Source organism: Rhincodon typus, chromosome 31 (assembly GCF_021869965.1).
Source record: "Rhincodon typus isolate 14 chromosome 31, sRhiTyp1.1, whole genome shotgun sequence".
NCBI lineage: Eukaryota > Metazoa > Chordata > Chondrichthyes > Orectolobiformes > Rhincodontidae > Rhincodon > Rhincodon typus.
Genome location: NC_063362.1, coordinates 7816430 through 7834557, shown reverse-complemented (window position 1 = coordinate 7834557; position 18128 = coordinate 7816430). Strand labels below are relative to the sequence as shown.

General features: G+C 45.3%; 1 protein-coding gene across 1 annotated transcript in view; it reads left to right on the top strand.

Moving 5' to 3' along the window:
• The window catches only part of noc2l (NOC2-like nucleolar associated transcriptional repressor), a 205333-nt gene that overhangs the window by 126434 nt on the left and 60771 nt on the right, over positions 1–18128 (top strand). Inside the window, exons 13-15 of the mRNA XM_048615064.1 lie at positions 11263–11376; positions 15928–16029; positions 17665–17808. Coding sequence (XP_048471021.1) covers positions 11263–11376; positions 15928–16029; positions 17665–17808 — 360 coding nt within the window. The remainder of the gene's footprint in view (positions 1–11262; positions 11377–15927; positions 16030–17664; positions 17809–18128) is intronic.

The following is an 18128-nucleotide window of genomic DNA, read 5'->3' as shown; positions in this document are numbered from 1 at the left end:
TCTTCCCCACCCCTCTCTCTTTCCCCCACCATTCTCTCTCTGCCCCACTGTCCCTTTCTTTCTCCTCACTTCTCTCTTTCTCTCTCCCCTCTCTCTGCCCCTCTCTCCCTCTGTTTCCCGCCCCCACCAGCTCTTTTGCTGACTTGTCTGCTTTGTCAGACTATAATTGACAGCAGGAATGGTCACAAAACAAGCAGGCCCTAGGCTTGTGGGTTCTTTACTGAGCAAACCATTGCTGTCTCAGTGCACGAAAAATACCTTCTCTGAGTAATCAGCCGGAGTTTTTCCTCTTCTGTGGCAAAGCGTGGTGGTCTGTGACAGGCAAGGCCAGCCTGAGACTTCCTTTCCTGAGATAACCTCTCCTTGGCCAACATCATCCATCTTCCCTTTCAGCTTCTAGTTCCCTTTGATGTCACCACTTCCCTCCCTGACTGCGTGTGTGCCCCTGAGCCAAGGTCAGGGATTGATTCGAAAGAGAAAGATCGCTCCAGTCCCATAGCAGCCGCCAAGTTGACATGTCCTGCAGCAATGCTGCTTCTAAATCTTGCATTTCTTTTTCACAAATACAACTGGTCTCTGTTGGTATAGACTCCAAGCCCCATTCTTTCAGCATTGCAGCCTCGTTGATATTGTTGCTTGTTACCAGTGCCTTCTGGATGACTGAAACAACCGACTCCTTTCTCGCCTGAATAATATTCCGATGGGTGCAGTAGCCTTTAGCATTTCTATTTGTTTGTTTACTTGAAAACTGAACTGCCACTTGGTGTGGGGTTTGCCTCCAGCAGGATATTTGTTCCCGACTCAGCAAAGATAGTTGCAGGAAGGGCAGCTCACTTCCTTCAGCATATCATGCTTCACGTGGCCTGAGTTTAAGATGGAGCCCGAGGTTTTATATCTTCGGGTCACATGCTATGATGCAGCGATGCCATCATAAGTGTGTCTCTTCAAGTATACTGACATGCTGCGAGACCCAACACACTGCCTACTACCCATGCTGCATAACACACAAGACAGGGCTCAATGACTTCCTCAGAAGACTCGATTTAAGATGAGGATAAATTGTCAGCCGTCTCCTTGCACCATCCCTTCGAGAGAGAGAGAGCAGAGAGCATTTGGCCTTGCTCGCCTGTTTGCTGACAGCCTGGTGAAGTCTTCCCAGAGCTTCTCTGTTTGCTTCAAACCTGCTGCTCATGACTTGCCTTCACAACTGATTCCGATGGCTCTTTTGGGGTAGCACGGTGGCTCAGTGGTTAGCACTGCTGCCTCACAGCGCCAGGGACCCGGGTTCGATTCCAGCCTCGGGCAACTTTCTGTGTGGAGTTTGCACATTCTCCCCGTGTCTGCATGATTTTCCTCCGGGTGCTCCGGTTTTCTCCCACAGTCCAAAGATGTGCAGGTTAGGTGGATTGGCCATGCTAAATTGCCCGTAGTGTTCAGTGATGTGTAGATTAGGTGGGTTATAAGGGGATGGGTCTGGGTGGGATGCTCCAGGGGTCAGTGTGGACTTGTTGGGCCGAAGGGCCACACTGTAGGGATTCTATGGTTCTATGGTTTTTCTCAGGCAGTTTTACACATTATCTGCAACATAGAGCCATATGGCACGGAAACAGACCCTTCAGTCCAACCAGTCCATGCTAACCATAATCCCAAAGGACACTAGTCCCTCCTGCCTGCACTTGGCCCATACCCCTCCAAACATTTCTCATTCATGTTCTTATCCAAATGCCTCTTCAACATTGTAACTGCACCCATATCCACCACTTCCTCTGGAAGTTGATTCCACACACAAACCACTGTGTAAAGAAGTTCCCCTCCTGCCCAATTTAAATCTTTCTCCTCTCACCTTAAAAATATGCCCCCGGTCCCAAAATCCCCCACCCAAGGGAAAAGACACCTGCCATTCACCTTATCTATGCCCCTCTTGATTTTATAAACCTCTATAAAGTCAACCATCAACCTCCTACACCAATGGAAAAAAGTCCCAGCCTATCCAGCCTTTCCTTATAACTCAAACTTTCCATTCTCGGCAACATCCTGGTAAATCTCTTCTGAACCCTCTCCAGCTTAATAATATCCTTCCTATAACAGGGCGACCAGAACTGGGCACAGTACTCCAGGAGGGGCCTCACCATTGGCTTATACAGCCTCAAAACGTCTTCTCGACTCCTGTACCCAAAATTCTGAGCAATGAAGGCAAGCATGCGAAATGCCTTCTCAACCACCCTGTCTACCTGTGACACAAACTTCAAAGAATTATGTACCTGAACCCCTAGGTCTCTCTGTTCTACAACAGGGCTCTTGCTTGTTCTACCAAAATGCAGTACCTCCCATTGATCCACTTGTTGCCCTGGTTCTTTGGCCTGTAAGCTGGAACTGAGAGCACAGCTGGGGGGCCAGTGAATCGACTGGCACCAATCTGTTCAAAGGAAGTGAGATGACGCACATCATCCTTTTGTGGCAAGCTTATTGCCCATCCCGAATTGCCTGGCCATTTCAGAGGGCGCTGAGGAATCCACTGCATCGTGTGACTCCCAACCTTCAGTGTAGGCCAGGCCAGGTAAAGATGGCAGATTTCCCTCTCCAAAAGACATTAGTCAACATCAGAACTGTTGATGATGGGCATGTTCAACAATACTGAGACCAACTTCATGTTCCAGATTTATCATTTGAGATTCCACCAGTTGCCATGGTGGGATTTGAACCTCTGTCTGTAAAGCATTAGTCTTGGCCTCTGGATTAATGCACTAATGTCCTTCAGGGAACGAAGCTGCCATCCTTACCTGGTCTGGCCTGCATGTGACTCCAGATCCACAGCAATGTGGTTTTCTCTTAGCTGCCCTCTGGGTAATTAGGGATTAAGTGCTGGCCTAGTCAGTGATACCCATATCCTGTGAATAAATAATAGTTAATAAATGTTACCAGTCCAGTGACATTACCACTCCCACCATGTCATCTCCCCTACTTTGATGGGTTCCCTGAATGTGGAAGGGGGAAGGGACTGGTGTGGACCTCAGAATTCTGGAACGGTTACAGATCAGGAAAGGGCCATTTGGCCCGTCATGTCTGTCCTGGTTGACTAACCCAGTACCTCACCTTTTCATCATTGCCCTGTGTTCCTTCCTCTTTGGATAATGATCCATGTGAAGGTATGAGTTAGGAAGAGGAATAAGAAATCCAGGCCCCGTCCCCTACCACCAAGCTGCTCCACCATTCAATAAGATATGATTACCCCACGTTCTTGCTGACTGCTCTGAATAACCTTTCACCTCCTTGCTTATCACGAATCGATGTACTTCTGCCTTAAAAATATTCAAAGACTGCTTCTACTTCCTTTTGAGGAAGAGAGTTCCAAAGATTCATGACCCCCTGTAGAAAAGTATAATTCTCCTCAACTCTACGATAGAGTTGTCGAGCTGCACAGCATGGAAACAGACCCTTCGGTCCAACCTGTCCATGCCGACCAGATATCCAATATAAATCTAGTCCCATTTGCCAGCATTTGGCCCATATCCCTCTAAACCCTTCCTGTTATATACCCATCCTGTTATATACCCATCCAGGTGCCTTTTAAATGTTGTAATTGTACCAACCTCCTCCACTTTTTCTGGCAGTTTGTTCCACACACACGCCACCCGCTGTGTGAAAAAGTTTCCCAGTAGCTCTGTTTTATATCTTTCCCCTCTCACCTTAAACCTATGGTCTCTAGTTTTGGTCTGCCCCACCGTGGGAGAAATACCTTGCCCATTTACACTATCCATGCCTCTATAAGGTCACCCCTCAGCTTCTGACATTCCAGGGAAAAGAGCCCCAGCCTATTCAGCCTCTCCCTATAGATGAAACCCTCCAACCCTGCAACATCCTCGTAAATCTTTTCTGAACCCTTTCTAGTTTCACAACATCCTTCCTATAGGAGCGAGACCAAAATTGCGTGCAATACTCCAAAAGTGGCCAAACCAATGTCCTGTATAGCTGAAACATGAACTTCCCAACTCATATACTCAATGCATTGACCAATAAAGGCGAGCATACCAAACGCCTTTTTCACTATCCTATCTACCTGCGACTCCACTTTCAAGGAACTATGAACCTACACTCCAAGGTCTCTTTGTTCAGCAACAATGCCCAGGACCTTTACCATTAAGTGTATAAGTCCTGCCCTGATCACCCTTTGCAAAATGCAGCACCTCACATTTATCTAAATTAAACTCCAACTGCCACTCCTTGGCCCATTGGACCATCAAGATCATGTTGTACTCTGAGGAAACCTTCTTCACAGTCCACTCCAATTTTAGCGCCATCTGCAAACTTACTAACCATACCTCCTATATTCACATCCAAATCATTTATATAAATGACAAAAAGCAGTGGACCCAGCACCGATCCTTGTGGCACACTGCAGGTCACAGGCTTCCAGTCTGAAAATCAACCCTCCACCACCACCCTCTGTTTTCTACCTTCGAGTATCCATATGGCTAGTGCTCCCTGTATTCCATTGTGTTCTAACCTTGCCAACCAGTGTACCATGAGGAACCTTGTCGAACGACTTACTGAAGTCCATATACATCATGTCCACTGCTCTGCCCTCATTTATCCTCTAGGTTACTACTTCAAAAAAGTGAATCAAGTTAGTGAGACACAATTTTCCCCACGCATAGCCATGTTCACTATCCCTAATCAGTCCTTGCCTTTTCATTTACATGTAAATCCTGTCCCTCAGGATTCCCTGCAACAACTTGCCTACCGCTGATGCCCTGCTCACCAGTCTGTAGTTCCCTGGCTTTTCCTTACCATCTTTCTTAAATATTGGCACAACGTTAGCCAACCTCCAGTCTTCGGCACCTCACCTACCTTTAGTGGGCAGCACCTTATTTTGAGAACAGTGATCCCTAGTTCTGGATTCTCCCACAAGAGGAAACGTGCTTCCCACATCCACCTACTTCGGAGCTTATATGTTCCAATCAAGTCACCTCTTCCTCTTCAATACTCCAGCAGGTACGAGACGAGCCTATTCAACCTCCCCTTATGAAACAACCTCCCCCATCCCAGAGTGTGGGAAGTCTTCTTTGAACTTCCTTCCATCATATTTACATCCTTCCTTAGAGAAGGTGACCAATACTGTGCACACTACTCCTGATGTGGCCTCACCACAAACTGTGTAACTGAAGTACAATCTTCCCACTGTCTTATTCAATCCCCTTTGCAAATAATAACATTCCATTAACTTTCCTAATTATTTGTTGTGCCTGCATACTAGACTTCAGTGTTTGCTTCACTGGGACACCCAGATTCCTCTGCATCTCAGAACTCTGTAACCTCTCACCATTTAGACAATATGCTTTTTCAAAACTTTTCTTCCTGCCAAAATGGCCAATTTTGCTTATAACTCACCCATTCCAGGTATTAGTCTTATGAGCCATCTCTAAAATTTGTCCAATGCATTTACGTTCTTCCCTATATAGGGAGGGAGACCAATACTGCACACAGTATTCCAGATGTGATTTCTTCAGTGCCCTTTATAACTAAAGCATCAATTCCCTACTGTTGTATGCAGTTCTCCATCACAGTAAACATTAACGTTCTATCAGCCTTTCCTGTCAGTTTCCTGATTACTTGCTGGACACCTGGGATTCTGACCCAGCGACACTGAAGAAACGGCGATATATTTCCAAAGCAGGATACTGTGCGATTTGCAGAGGACAGTGTTCCCATGTATCTGCTGTCTGTGTCCTTCTAAATGGAAGAGGTTGTAGGTTTGGAAGGAACCTTGGTGTATTTCTGCGGTGTATCTTGTACGTGGGGCACACAGTTGCCACTGAGCATCAGTGGTGGAGGGAGTGAATGCTTCTGGAGGAGAGAGAACAGATTCAGGCATTTCACAGCAGTCTTTTTGCGTTGGATACAGACATTCCGTTGTTTAAGAGTGTGCATTGTTCACCTGGCCACTTCTCACTGGAAAATTCCTAACATGTTCTCGTACAACATAGAAAACGCTGTTTGAGTTAGATGCTTTCTGTGTGCGCATTGGATAGCAGCGCTGAGTATCGAATGGTTATCTTGCTTTATAGATTTAATTTTCTTTGAAGATTGTGTTGCTAACAAACCCAAGCAGTTTAGCATTTGCACGATGGGGAGGAACCCTTGTGCCTAACACTGTGATTTTTCCCTGATCTCTTGCACAACAATTGATAATGTCATTATAAAAATGTTCACACCAGTCAGCAAACATCCTGTAAACAATTTGTCATGCTCCAATATAATTGGGACTTTTGGGGTTCTTGACGCACAGTGGTAATGTCCCTACCTCTGAGTCAGGAGTCTTGGATTTAAATCCCACCTATTCCAGAGGTATGCAGTAACATATCGCTGCATAGGTTGATTAGAAAATATGTACAATATGGACTTTCAGTCAATACTTATAAAAAGTGGATACAAATAGACTATTGAAATGGTTCCTGCCAATTATGTGATTGAAGTAATTGCACAGAGACCGGTATCCCATCACTGAGGGGTTGGGAGGTCATGTTGCGGCTGTACAGGACGTTGATTAGGCCACGTTTGGAATACTGCATGCAATTCTGATCTCCCTGCTATAGGAAAGATGTTGTGAAACTTGAAAGGGTCAAAACATTTACAAGGATGTTGTCAGGGTTGGGGGCTTTGAGCTATAGGGAGAGGCTGAGACTATTTCCCCTGGAGTGTTGGAGGCTGCAGGGTGACCTTATAGAGGTTTATAAAATCATGAGGGGTATAGATAGGATAAATAGACAAGGTCTTTTCCCCAGGGTGGGGGAATCCAAAGCTAGAGGGCATAGGTTTAAGGTGAGAGGGGAAAGATTTAAAGGAGACCTTAGGGCAAATGTTTCACGCAGAGGTGGTGCATGTATGGAACAAGCTGCCAGAGGAAGTGGTGGAAGCTGGTACAATTACAACATTTAAAGGGCATCTGGATGGGTGCATGAATAGGAAGGGTTTAGAAGGATATGGGCCAAATGCTGGCAAATGGGACTCTATTAGATTGGGATGTCTAGTCAGCATTGATGAGTTGGACCAAAGGGTCTGTTTCTGTGCTGTACAATTCTATGACTCTATAAGTTATCTTTTACCTACATATAGAAAGTCCTTGACTGTGGTACAGCCTCGTCAGAGTCAGCTCTCAGTGTGAACAGCATGTTTGACACTCCTGGTTTTATCTGTCAGTCAGTGCTCCCTGATTGGACTAGGTTAATAGCCCCAGTCAGGGAACTCCCATTCTATGAGGTCCATCTGGCTGACCTCATTACAATCACAACAGTGACCTTGTCATTTCAGCTGCAGAAAGTCCTAAATCCCGAGCGAACACCGAATTAAAAATGGGCATTCACAAGTGTCCAGGGAAATGTGTGCCTCTGTGTTTTTAAGGATAGATCAACAAAAAGGAGAATTATTAGCAACTTACCTGTCTATCTGTTAGAATGTAAACAAAAACGAACATCCAAAATTCCATCTGTGGCCAAAGGAGGTATTGCAGAAGGTTGAAATCTCAACACTCTCCCTTCTTGGGAAAATGAGTTTAAACTTGTAAATGTCACAGGATGAGGGAGATGGGTTGTCTACTTTTAATATCAACCATGAGCTGTACTGTGACAATTTCTACTAGAAAGCTTCTAACTACACATTGTTTGAGCAGCCAAACTGACGAACAGCAATAGTAGGAACTGCCGATGCTGGAGAAGAAGGATCTGAAGAAGGGTCTAGACCTGAAGTGTTAGGTTTCCTGCTCCTCTGATGCTGCTTGGCCTGCTGTGTTCATCCAGCTCTACACCTTGTTGTCTCTAATGAACAGCAATACCTTGTTAGCAGGAAATTGCAAATGAGAGAAGGAAGCCCCAATACCTGCTCCAGATATTTTTCTAACCGACCTGTTCAGAAATGTTATGACACAACTCTGGAACAGGTGGGGTCTGGAACCCAGGCCTCCTGATTCAGAGGTAGGGACACTACCACTGTCCCACAAGAGCCCCACCAATGCCTGTTTCAATACCGACTCCAATATTTATTTCAACGTCAGGTTAACCTCCTAGATTTAAGGTAATTAATTCAGTACCATCTCAGCCTGCTGAGAATCCTCTTTACAAGACCCTCACTTCACCTTTAAAGCATCAGCTTAATCCAAAGAATCAGACCTGCCTCATGGGATGTGAACACTATAATCTGAGACAGAGTTAATCATCCTTTGTGATAGTTTATTCCCTTTACCTGTAACCGGTCATAATGTGTAAGGCATCATGTTTTAAATTCAAGTTGAATTTATAATAATAGATAACGTACTTCATTTCAAAAACCCAAATGACTCTTAACAAGATCTAACATGGGACCTGAAGATGACTCATAACTTTTCAAAGAAAGTTGACTAATTAATATGAATTCAGGATAGTTCTTAAGCGTATTTGAAGCACAGAAACTCAGCTTCAACCTGCTTTTGGTTTTCATTTTCAAACAGTATATAAACCAGCAAGGATCTCACAATTTATGCCACCCCTCTCTGCTTGTCTTCACGTTGTTTTGACAACGCAGCATCCCTTTTGTCGATAAGGGGCATTTTGTAACTGAGCTAACTTAATTGTCTCGTCAGCAATCACTGGCAAGTTGATCTATTGAAACAGGAAAATGTAACATAACTTATCAACTCAGGCAGTTCTGTACAGTGCTGATGGGTCCCACTGATAGAGGGTAGCAGGCTGATTTGGAATGTAAGTGACCAAAGACTTCCATCACTGAGAGAGAATTGTTTCATAGAATGTAGAACAATATAGGACAGTAACAGGCCCTTCGGCCCACCATTGTCTGTGCTGACCATGATGCTGTTCTAAAGTAATCCCATCTACCTACTCGTGGTCTGTACCTCTCTATTCCTTTCCTCTTCATGTGTCTGCCTAAATGCCTCTTATACTTCTCTCAGGTCACCCCTCAGACTCTGATGCCCCAGCAAAAACAATCTAAGTTTGTCCAGCCTCTCCAATCCAGACCACATCCTGGTTAACCTCTTTTGCACCCTCTCTAAAGCCTCCGCATCCTTCCTATTGTGTGGCAACCAGAATTGCACACAATACTCTAAATGTGGCCCGACCAAAGTTTTATGCTGTTGTAGCATGGCTTGTCAACTTTTGCACTCAATGTCCTGACTAATGAGGGCAGGCATTTCATATGCCTTCTCTACGACCTTATCCACTTGAGTTAGAAAATGGAACATAGAACAGTACAGCACAGTACAGGCCCTTCGGCCCACGATGTTGTGCCGACCTATTATTCTACTCTAAGATCAAACTAACCTGCATTCCCTTCATTTTGCTATTGTCCATGTACCTATCCAAGAGTCGCTTAAATGTCCCTAATGTATCTGACTCCACTAACACCACTAGCAGTGCATTCCTCGCACCCACCACTCTCTGTGTAAAGAACCTACCTCTGACATCTCCCCATACCTTCCTCCAATCACCTTAAAACCCCTCATGATAGCCATTTCTGCCTTGGGAAAGTCTCTGGCTATCCACTCTATCTATGCCTCTCATAGTGTTGTCACTTTCAGGGAGCTATGGACATACACCCCAAGATCCTTCTGTACATCAGTGCTCCTAAGGGTCCTGCCATTTACTGTATGCTTCCATCTTGCATTTGACCTCCCAAAATGCATCTCTTCCAGATTAAACTCCATCTTCCATTTCTCCGCCCAACTTTCCAACTGATTTTTATCCTGCTGTATTCTTTGATAACCTTCCTCACTATCCACAACTCCACCAGGTTTTGTGTTTCCCTTTGACAAACTCTAGGAGAAGTGCAAATTTGATTGTGTTTTCACAATACACCATTGTTACAGTTCATAAACAAATTCATCATCAGGTCTGTAAAGAAATTTTTTTGTAGGCATTCATTTGTTGGACGTGGGTGTCACTGGCTGGGTCAGTATTTATTACCCGTCTCTAGTTGCCCCTTGAGAAGGTGGTGGCAAGCTGCCTTCTTGAACCCACCTGCTGTGGGTTGACCCGCAATGCCCTTAGGGAGGGAATTCCAGGATTTTGACCCAGAGACAATGAAGGAACAGTGATATATTTCCAAGTCAGGATGGTGAATGGCTTGGAGAGGAACACAAAGGTGGTGGTGTTCCCATATATCTGCTTTCGGGAAGAGTTAGCAGGCGGTCCATGCTCATTAATCCATCACCTTGTAGGTCTGGTGCTCACTGCACTAGAGACTGAAAGGGTCAGAGGGCAAATAGTTGCAGGAGCAGCTTGGTTGAGGTGTGGGTGCTGCAATATGGCTGCCAGTTTAAGATCCACAGACATGCTTACGCAGGCTAGACCCTGCTAGAGAAGGGTAACAGTTTTCAGATAAAGGGTGGTAAAGACATGAACTTAACAAGCTTCTAGCCTGCACAGCTTGTTTGACCAGCTGCCCCCAGCTACAGGAAGCCCTGCAGGCTGGTAGAAATGTCCTTCAGTGTTTGGGTGGGATGGGGGGCATTGGGAGAGAAAAGAGAGGGGCAAGATAGTGAGGGAGAATGTCGGGAAGTAAGATGGACAGGGTTTGGAGGGGTGAGGGAGGGAGATAGCCGGGGTGAGGGAGGGAGAGAGCTGGCGTGGAGGGGTGAGGGAGGGAGGGAGCCGGCATGGAGGGGGGAGGGAGCGAGCCAATGTGGGGGGGTGAGGGAGAGAGCGAGAGAGAGTGTGGGGTGGGGAAGAGAGACAGAGAGAGAGCATGGAGGATTTGGGGCCTGAGAGAGCGTGGAGCAGGAAGGGGGAGCATGGAAGAGGGAGAGAGATAGGAAGAGCGTGGAGGAGGGAGAGAGAGAGCACGTGGGGGTGAGGGGGCACTGAGAGAGCGTGGAGCAGGGAGAGAGATAGGAAGAGTGTGGCGGAGGAAGACAGAGAGCGCGTGGAGGAACGAGCAAAGGGGAGAGTGGTCGTGCAGGCTGCACATGAGTTTTACGCAGTCTCTACGTGTGATTGAGTAAAGGGTGCTCGTTTATTTTGTGTGTTCTACATATCTTGGCCCAAAAGATTTGAATTCCATCAGGTAACGAGTGAACAAATTCTCATGTGGGCAAAGGATTTTTGTGGTGGTTCTCCCATTTCGGTGGAAGAAAGGAGGTCATTTTTTTTAACAATGGGCGAACCATGTTCACATCACAATTTCATGATCTGAGCGTTGACTTCTGGCTAATATTGTAAACTGCATGTCATCTAAAAATACAGTTCTGTGTAATGATAATTGTGATTGTCTCCTTAGGTTTTCCAACAGGTTGATTTTAACAAGAAGCCTGGCCGGATGAGTGTTCGACCAATCAACTACGCTGTAATTCTGAAGTTATCAACCGCAAATTTACAAGAGAAAGCTTTCAGGGTAAGTTGTGCGCTAACAGGTAACTGAGTCCCTCACTCGTGGGATGATGAGGATTATGATCGTGGAACTGTGGTGCATCAGAACATCTTCCTCTCCTCTCTCAAAAGAGGAGAGTGATTTCAGTCACAGCTTCCTGTTTGATGCTTGCCGATAACGTGTGCTCGAAATCCCGCCTTGCTCACACACAAACATCCATCCCTGCTCCTGTCCAGCTATACAAAAGCCTGGTTCTGCCACATCTGGAGTATTGTGTCCAGTTCTGGTCGCCTCATCACAGGAAAGATGTGGAAGCGTTGGAAAAGGTGCAGAGGAGATTTACCAGGATGTTGCCTGGAATGGAGGGAAGATCTTACGAGGAAAGGTTGAGAGCGCTAGGGCTTTTCTCTTCAGAACAACGAAGGATGAGAGGTGACTTGATAGAGGTGTACAAAATGATCAGAGGTATAGATAGAGTGGACAGCCAGAGACTTTTTCCTAGGGTGGAGGTAGCTATTACGAGGGGCCATAGTTTTAAAGTGAGTGGAGGTAGATATAGGGGAGACATCAGAGGTAGGTTCTTTACTCAGAGAGTAGTAGGGGCGTGGAATGCATTGCAGGAGAGGATAGTGGATTCGGCCTCATTAGGGTCATTTAAGCGGCTATTAGATAGGCACGTGGATGATAGTATAAGGTAGGGGTGGAGGTTAGATAGACCTTAGGATTGGGGTAAAAGTTTGGCACAACATCGTGGGCCGAAGGGCCTGAACTATGCTGTACTGTTCTATGTTCTGTCTATGCTCCTGAGACCTTCACACTGCTACAAGATTCTATCCTGTATACTGTTACTTCAATCTGAATAAATCTCAAGCTGCAGTTTCCTTTGTATCCAGTGAGTTTAAAGATAAGTGTAATTGCTTCTCAGTCCAATTACAACCTCAATAGTCAGAAGTCACACAACACCAGGTTAGAGTCCGACAGGTTTATTTAAAATCACAAGCTTTTGGAGTGCTGCTCCTTCATCAGTTGAGATCACCCCAGTCCAACACCCCGCATCTCCACATCATGGCAACCTGAATTGAACCCATCTTCCCAAGTCCTCACTTCAAGTGCCTTATTACACACTGACTGTTCCCGGTTAAGGTTAATTGGAGCTCCCCCTTTCGACAACCAGAGGATCACTTCTCGGTCATCTGTTGTTATCACATCGAGCGACGCCTCCGGATATTGTTTAAGACATAGTTTAGAAAGCTTTGAGATAGCAATGTTAATCCAGGTGTTGTCAGAGAGACCACAGGAGGATCGACCTCACAGCCGGAAGGCTTGGACGTTGCATTGTTTTCAAAACGCAGCGGACACTTTGAAGTGAACGTGGTGCGAATATCCCATTCCGGGGTGAACCCACTGGGAATTCCCCTTTCCGGAGTGAACCCGCTGGGAATTCCCCTTTCCGGAGTGAACCCGCTGGGAATGCCCTAATCCCGGGGTGAACGCGTTAGTGGAGGGATCAATGACCGGGGAGCATGAGTTTAAGTCACAGGGCAGGAGGTTTTGAGGGGATGTGAGGAAATGCTGTTTCACTCAGAGTGTGATGGGAATCTGGAACTCTCTGGCTGTAAGAAACCCTCATAACATTGAGGAAATATTTAGATATGCCATTGTGATGCTCGGGCACACAAAGCTATGAGCTATGGGGTTAGAATAGTTAGGTAGCTGTTTTTGACTGGCATGGACTCGATGGGCCAAAGGGCCTTTTTCTGTGCTGTAGGCCTCTCTGACTCTAATAAATCTGGGCTATTTAAAGTAAAAACTAGTCTCAGTCATCGTGGCCATGCAAGCATTGTCAATTGCCTTAACAAAAGATCAATCCAGTTCACATCCTATAAATGAAAGAAATCCGGCATCCTTATCCAGTCTGGCCCGCATGTCACTCCAGACCCACAGCAATGTGCTTAACTCTTAAATGCCTTTCGAAATGATCGAGCAAGCTGTGAGGAATTTGTTTTTTAATAAACTCAAATCTCACCCAGTTCTTCCATGGTGTCATGATCAGAAACATAGGTGAGGGTCAGTATACACAACTGCCCTCAGTGTCTGGCTCTGAAACCATCAAACTGTTACTTCAGGTGCAGATGCTTTATTAACATCTCGATTTGCTGAGATCATTAAATGGAACAAAATTTGTCCCTCAGCTTCATAAATTGCACTGTACTCCGTTTAAACATGTCACTGTTCAACTGATGGGCTGTGTGTAGAAACTGCTTGACCAGACTGGATCACAGAGCTTCCTGAAATGCTATTGTGGCCTGTTGTGCTTTCACAGGAAGGTTAGTCAACCCTTGCTGATGGAGTACTATCCAGGTTTGTGAAGGACGCTTGTTTAAATGTAAATAATTATCTGATAACCAACACCAGCAATAGGGAGGCAATGGCCTAGTGGTATTATCACTGGACTGTTAATCCAGAGACCCAGATAATGTTCTGGGGACCTGGGATTGAATCCCACCACGGCAGATGGTGGGATTTCAATAAAATATCTGGAATTAAGAGTCTAATGATGACCGTGAACCCATTGTCGATTGTTGGGAAAAAATCTATCTGGTTCACTAATGTCCTTTAGGGAAGGAAACTGCCATCCTTACCTGGCCTGGTCTACATGTGACTCCAGACCCACGGCAATGTGGTTGTCTCTTAACTGCCCTCTGGGCAATTAGGGATGGCCAATAACTGCTGCCTGGCCAGCGATGCCCTCATCCCGTGAATGAATAAAGGACCAACAGAGTTCTGAACCTTGTTGAGCCCCATGAACAATTTCCATAGATTTCAATCCATCTTGATGTAGGCTCTGTCAGTGTTATGTTTTGGCAGTGGGCCTGTATCTAGTTTGGCGTTTGGATGCGTGTTTTGTGAGACAGCATCCCGCTTCCTCCTCTCTGACGAAAAGAGTGTATTATTTTTGTAGATGCCGGAATTTCAACCATCCTGACATTCGTATTTAGTTTTCTTTCTGGTCACAAAACTTGATGTTCTGTACCTTGTAGTGAGGCCAGCTAATGGTAATACTATTGGACAATGCTAATCCCAGAATGAAACCTGGTTTGAGAGATCATAGGTTTATATGAATTACTGTATTTACTCGCGTAAAGTGCAATCTCCGGTATAAGTCAACTCCTGACTTTTGGCCAAAAATTCCAGACCTTTTGTACTTTCGACCCATTCGCTGCTGATGTCAGCTCGTCCTGGTACCAGTCTGCTTGGTAGAATCACAATATTGAAAGCGCCTATTATCTTCTGGTGCCTGCACACATACTTTTAACTCCTTTTCCGTTTTTGGGAGTGGCACGGTGGCTCAGTGGTTAGCACTGCCGCCTCACAGCGCCAGGGACCCAAATTCGATTCCATCCTCGGGTGACTGTCTGTGTGGAGTTTGCGCATTCTCCCCGTGTCTGCGTGGGTTTCCTCCGGGTGCTCTGGTTTCCTCCCACAGTCCAAAGATGTGCAGGCTAGGTGGATTGGCCATGGGAAATTGCCCTGGAGTGTCCAGGGATGTGTAGATTAGGTGCGTTATGAGGGATGGGTCTGGGTGGGTTGCTCTGAGGGTCGGTGTGTACTTGTTGGGCTGAAGGGCCTGTTTCCACACTGTAGGGGTTCTATGATCTATGAAATCTCGGCACAGGGAGTAGGGGGAGAGGCTAGTCTCTGACCTGGCAACTCTGTGATAGCAAGGTGATTGGTTGAGTGACTTTCAGATCCTTCAAAATGTTACTTGTGTACATGCCAACCTTTTGCCTGAAAGTTTTTACTGAGAAACTCGATATTTACACAAGTATGTACAGGAGATGAAACCAAATCATTTGGTGACAAAGTTGAAATAATCCTTTGTTAAGTATCCTAACAACTGGAAAGATGTAATATATCTTCTTCTGTTATCCCTATGATAAGTTCAGCATTACTTGCCGAGAGTAGGCTATTTTAAATCCTTGCTGTGAAATTTGCATTCAATGCCCTTCCTTTTTGATTTATAGCCCTTGAAGCTTAATAATTTTGTGCGAGTCCTTTGTCCCACCACTTTAATCTACTCTAGAGCCTCTGTCAGGAATAACTGAGGAGGGAACCACATCAAGCCCTCGCACACAGTAGGTCCAGTAAATGATTTGTTGCAGTGCAACATCCAGTAACAAATCCTATGAATGTCTGCACTTAATGTGATTTCCTGCCCTAGTACCACAGTTTTGCATTAAAAGTCCCAGAGGCAGTCAACATGTCAGTAACTGGCCGATAGCAAATCATCTGTCGTACCAATCATTTGCTCCAATTTGTGCTAAGAAATTGCCTGGTTCTTGCAGGAATGATATTCCATAACTTATTTCGTTAGGCGCTGAGCCCAGTCCTTTAGCAGATGATAAATATTATAGGGAGACCACACTGGTAGCAAAGGTGTATAAGTCACGATCGCCAAGACACACAAGAAATTTGTGTTTTTGGACAGATTATTATCTGCAGTTTCAAGTGTTGTGTTTGAATACTGATAGTTTTTAGATGATCTTTTAAACTGTGTGTTGTTTTGCATTGCAGGATGGTTTGATAGAACAGCTGTATGACCTGATTCTGGAGTATTTTCATACGCAGGCACATACCATCGGTTTTCCAGAACTATTATTGCCTGTTGTCATTCAGGTATGAAACAGCTAAGGACAATGTTTGAAAGTTGTGTGTATTTCCATTGCTCATATATTTTAATTTAACTGTAGAATTCCTCATTCAGCTCAATGTGCATTTTCTGAAGCTCAGACATAAAATACATCTCTGCCTGTAGCCTGGTCTACATATTTAATTATTAACTAACATTATAATACTCAAGTATTAAACACAAGCAGCGAGGATGTTGGAGCAACCCAGCAGAGCTTAATAGTTTGGAAGAAGCAGTGTGCCAGACTCAAAACGTTAACTCTGTTTCTGTATGTCCAGTGAAGCTGCCAGACCCACTGCGTTCTCTGTGCATCCATGGTATCTTGCCTTTGCTCAAGTATTGTGTTTGCATCATTGCGTTGCTGGTAACGTTTGCTCCAAATTAAGCCAGATATAAGGTGGCACTTGTTACTTTGGAAGCTCAGTATTTAACCATTTACAATTAAATAATATTCAGGCAAGACTAGATATTATTAAGGATGTTACCACTACGACATCAGTTCCTGCCCGAGGAGAGTTTTTGTGGCCATTTGCTGAACCACAGCAGGTCACTGCTGATTATTTTTGCTTGTACCACAGCCAGATCCAGAATCAGGCTCCGTGCTGCTGGCGTTTATCTGATCCACACCGTTGTTCAGACAGCTGAGCGAACTGGCATCACGTGAAATCTCGGCCTAGCGATGGCAGCCCAAGCCATCAGACCCACTGCTATATTCAGAACGTGAGAGAATGAAGATACTTGGATTTTTAACTGTTGTTGTTCCCCAGAAATTGTGTAGCATGCAGTTTGAGAGTTAGGAGGCTGCACACTACACAGGGATGAAAGTAAATCATTGTAGTGTTTGCAGAATGCAAAGGTGCTATCTCCAGCTCCTTTTTGTGTTAAAATCATCCAGAACTCTAGTGTAGCTTAGAAGAGGCGAGTCACCCGGTTTCTTGAGATAACCAGTTGAGACAGCTTCACAGCAAGACTGCCAAACTATAAGTACAAAACAATCTACATTCTGAAGGCATTTTGGGTGGGGGCTGGAGAAGGATAACAGGAAAATGATTGATTGTGCAGTGCCAGGCAGATGGATACAATTTCTGAAGATTTGAAAAGTAAAATACCGTTCTTGTTTGAATTTTCCACCAGCTAGTGGCATGTGATCTTCACTAGTTGCTTAATCTGAAGAGCCAGGAGGAGCAAAAGGTTCATCCTATTTGGAAGTCATGTCGAAATGTTCCACGACATAGGATCAGTATTTGGCTGCTGTACCATTTCTCTATGCCAAATCTGTCTCGCTTTTTTTCTGTACTACACTTTGAAATGTCAACAGCACTTCCTAAGGCATGTGCCAGAACAAATGCTAATCATTAGTGCTTCACGCAATACTTAACTGTAAGGGCATACTGTTTTGGTAATGGTCCCCACATCAAAAGTTTTCCCAAATGGATGGGGTAAGGACTGAGTGAGTTATTGAAGGCAGAATCTGATGGGTGTAGAATGCCAGTGTGGGCAGAAAGTGGCACATTTTTGTGTTGAGGGTGGGCGCAGCTTCTGTTAGTGTGATTCGGGAACGTAACGAGTTGGTCAAACAAGTAGCTGCCTCGCCCTGATGTATGGCCCTTTTATTCTTACAGTTGAAAGCTTTTCTCAAGGAATGCAAAGTGGCCAATTACTGTAAACAGATCAAACAACTGCTGGAAAAACTGCAGGAAAACTCCAGCTACATCACCAGCAGGCGACAAAAAGCCGCGTTTGGCGTGGCTGATAAAGAGGCTGTGGTAAGTTGATGCGTCTGTTATATTGCCCCTGTTCACCTTTCATCCACAGCAGTTTGACTATGGAGGGAGCAGAGGGAGGTTTACAACAAGTGTCCTTGCTGATCTGGGGTTGAACTTGAATTCATTGATCAACTCGTGACTTGGAGCTATTGGTGCGGGCAGGTGATGGGTGTCTTTACCATTGAATTCTGGGAGTGTGTGGGGGTGTGGGTGTGGGTCTGTGTGGGAGGGGTCTGCGTGGGAGGGGCATGTGTGGGTGTGTTGGGTGGGTGGGTCTGTGTGGGTGTGTTGGGTGGATGTGTGTGCGTGTGTGCGGGTGG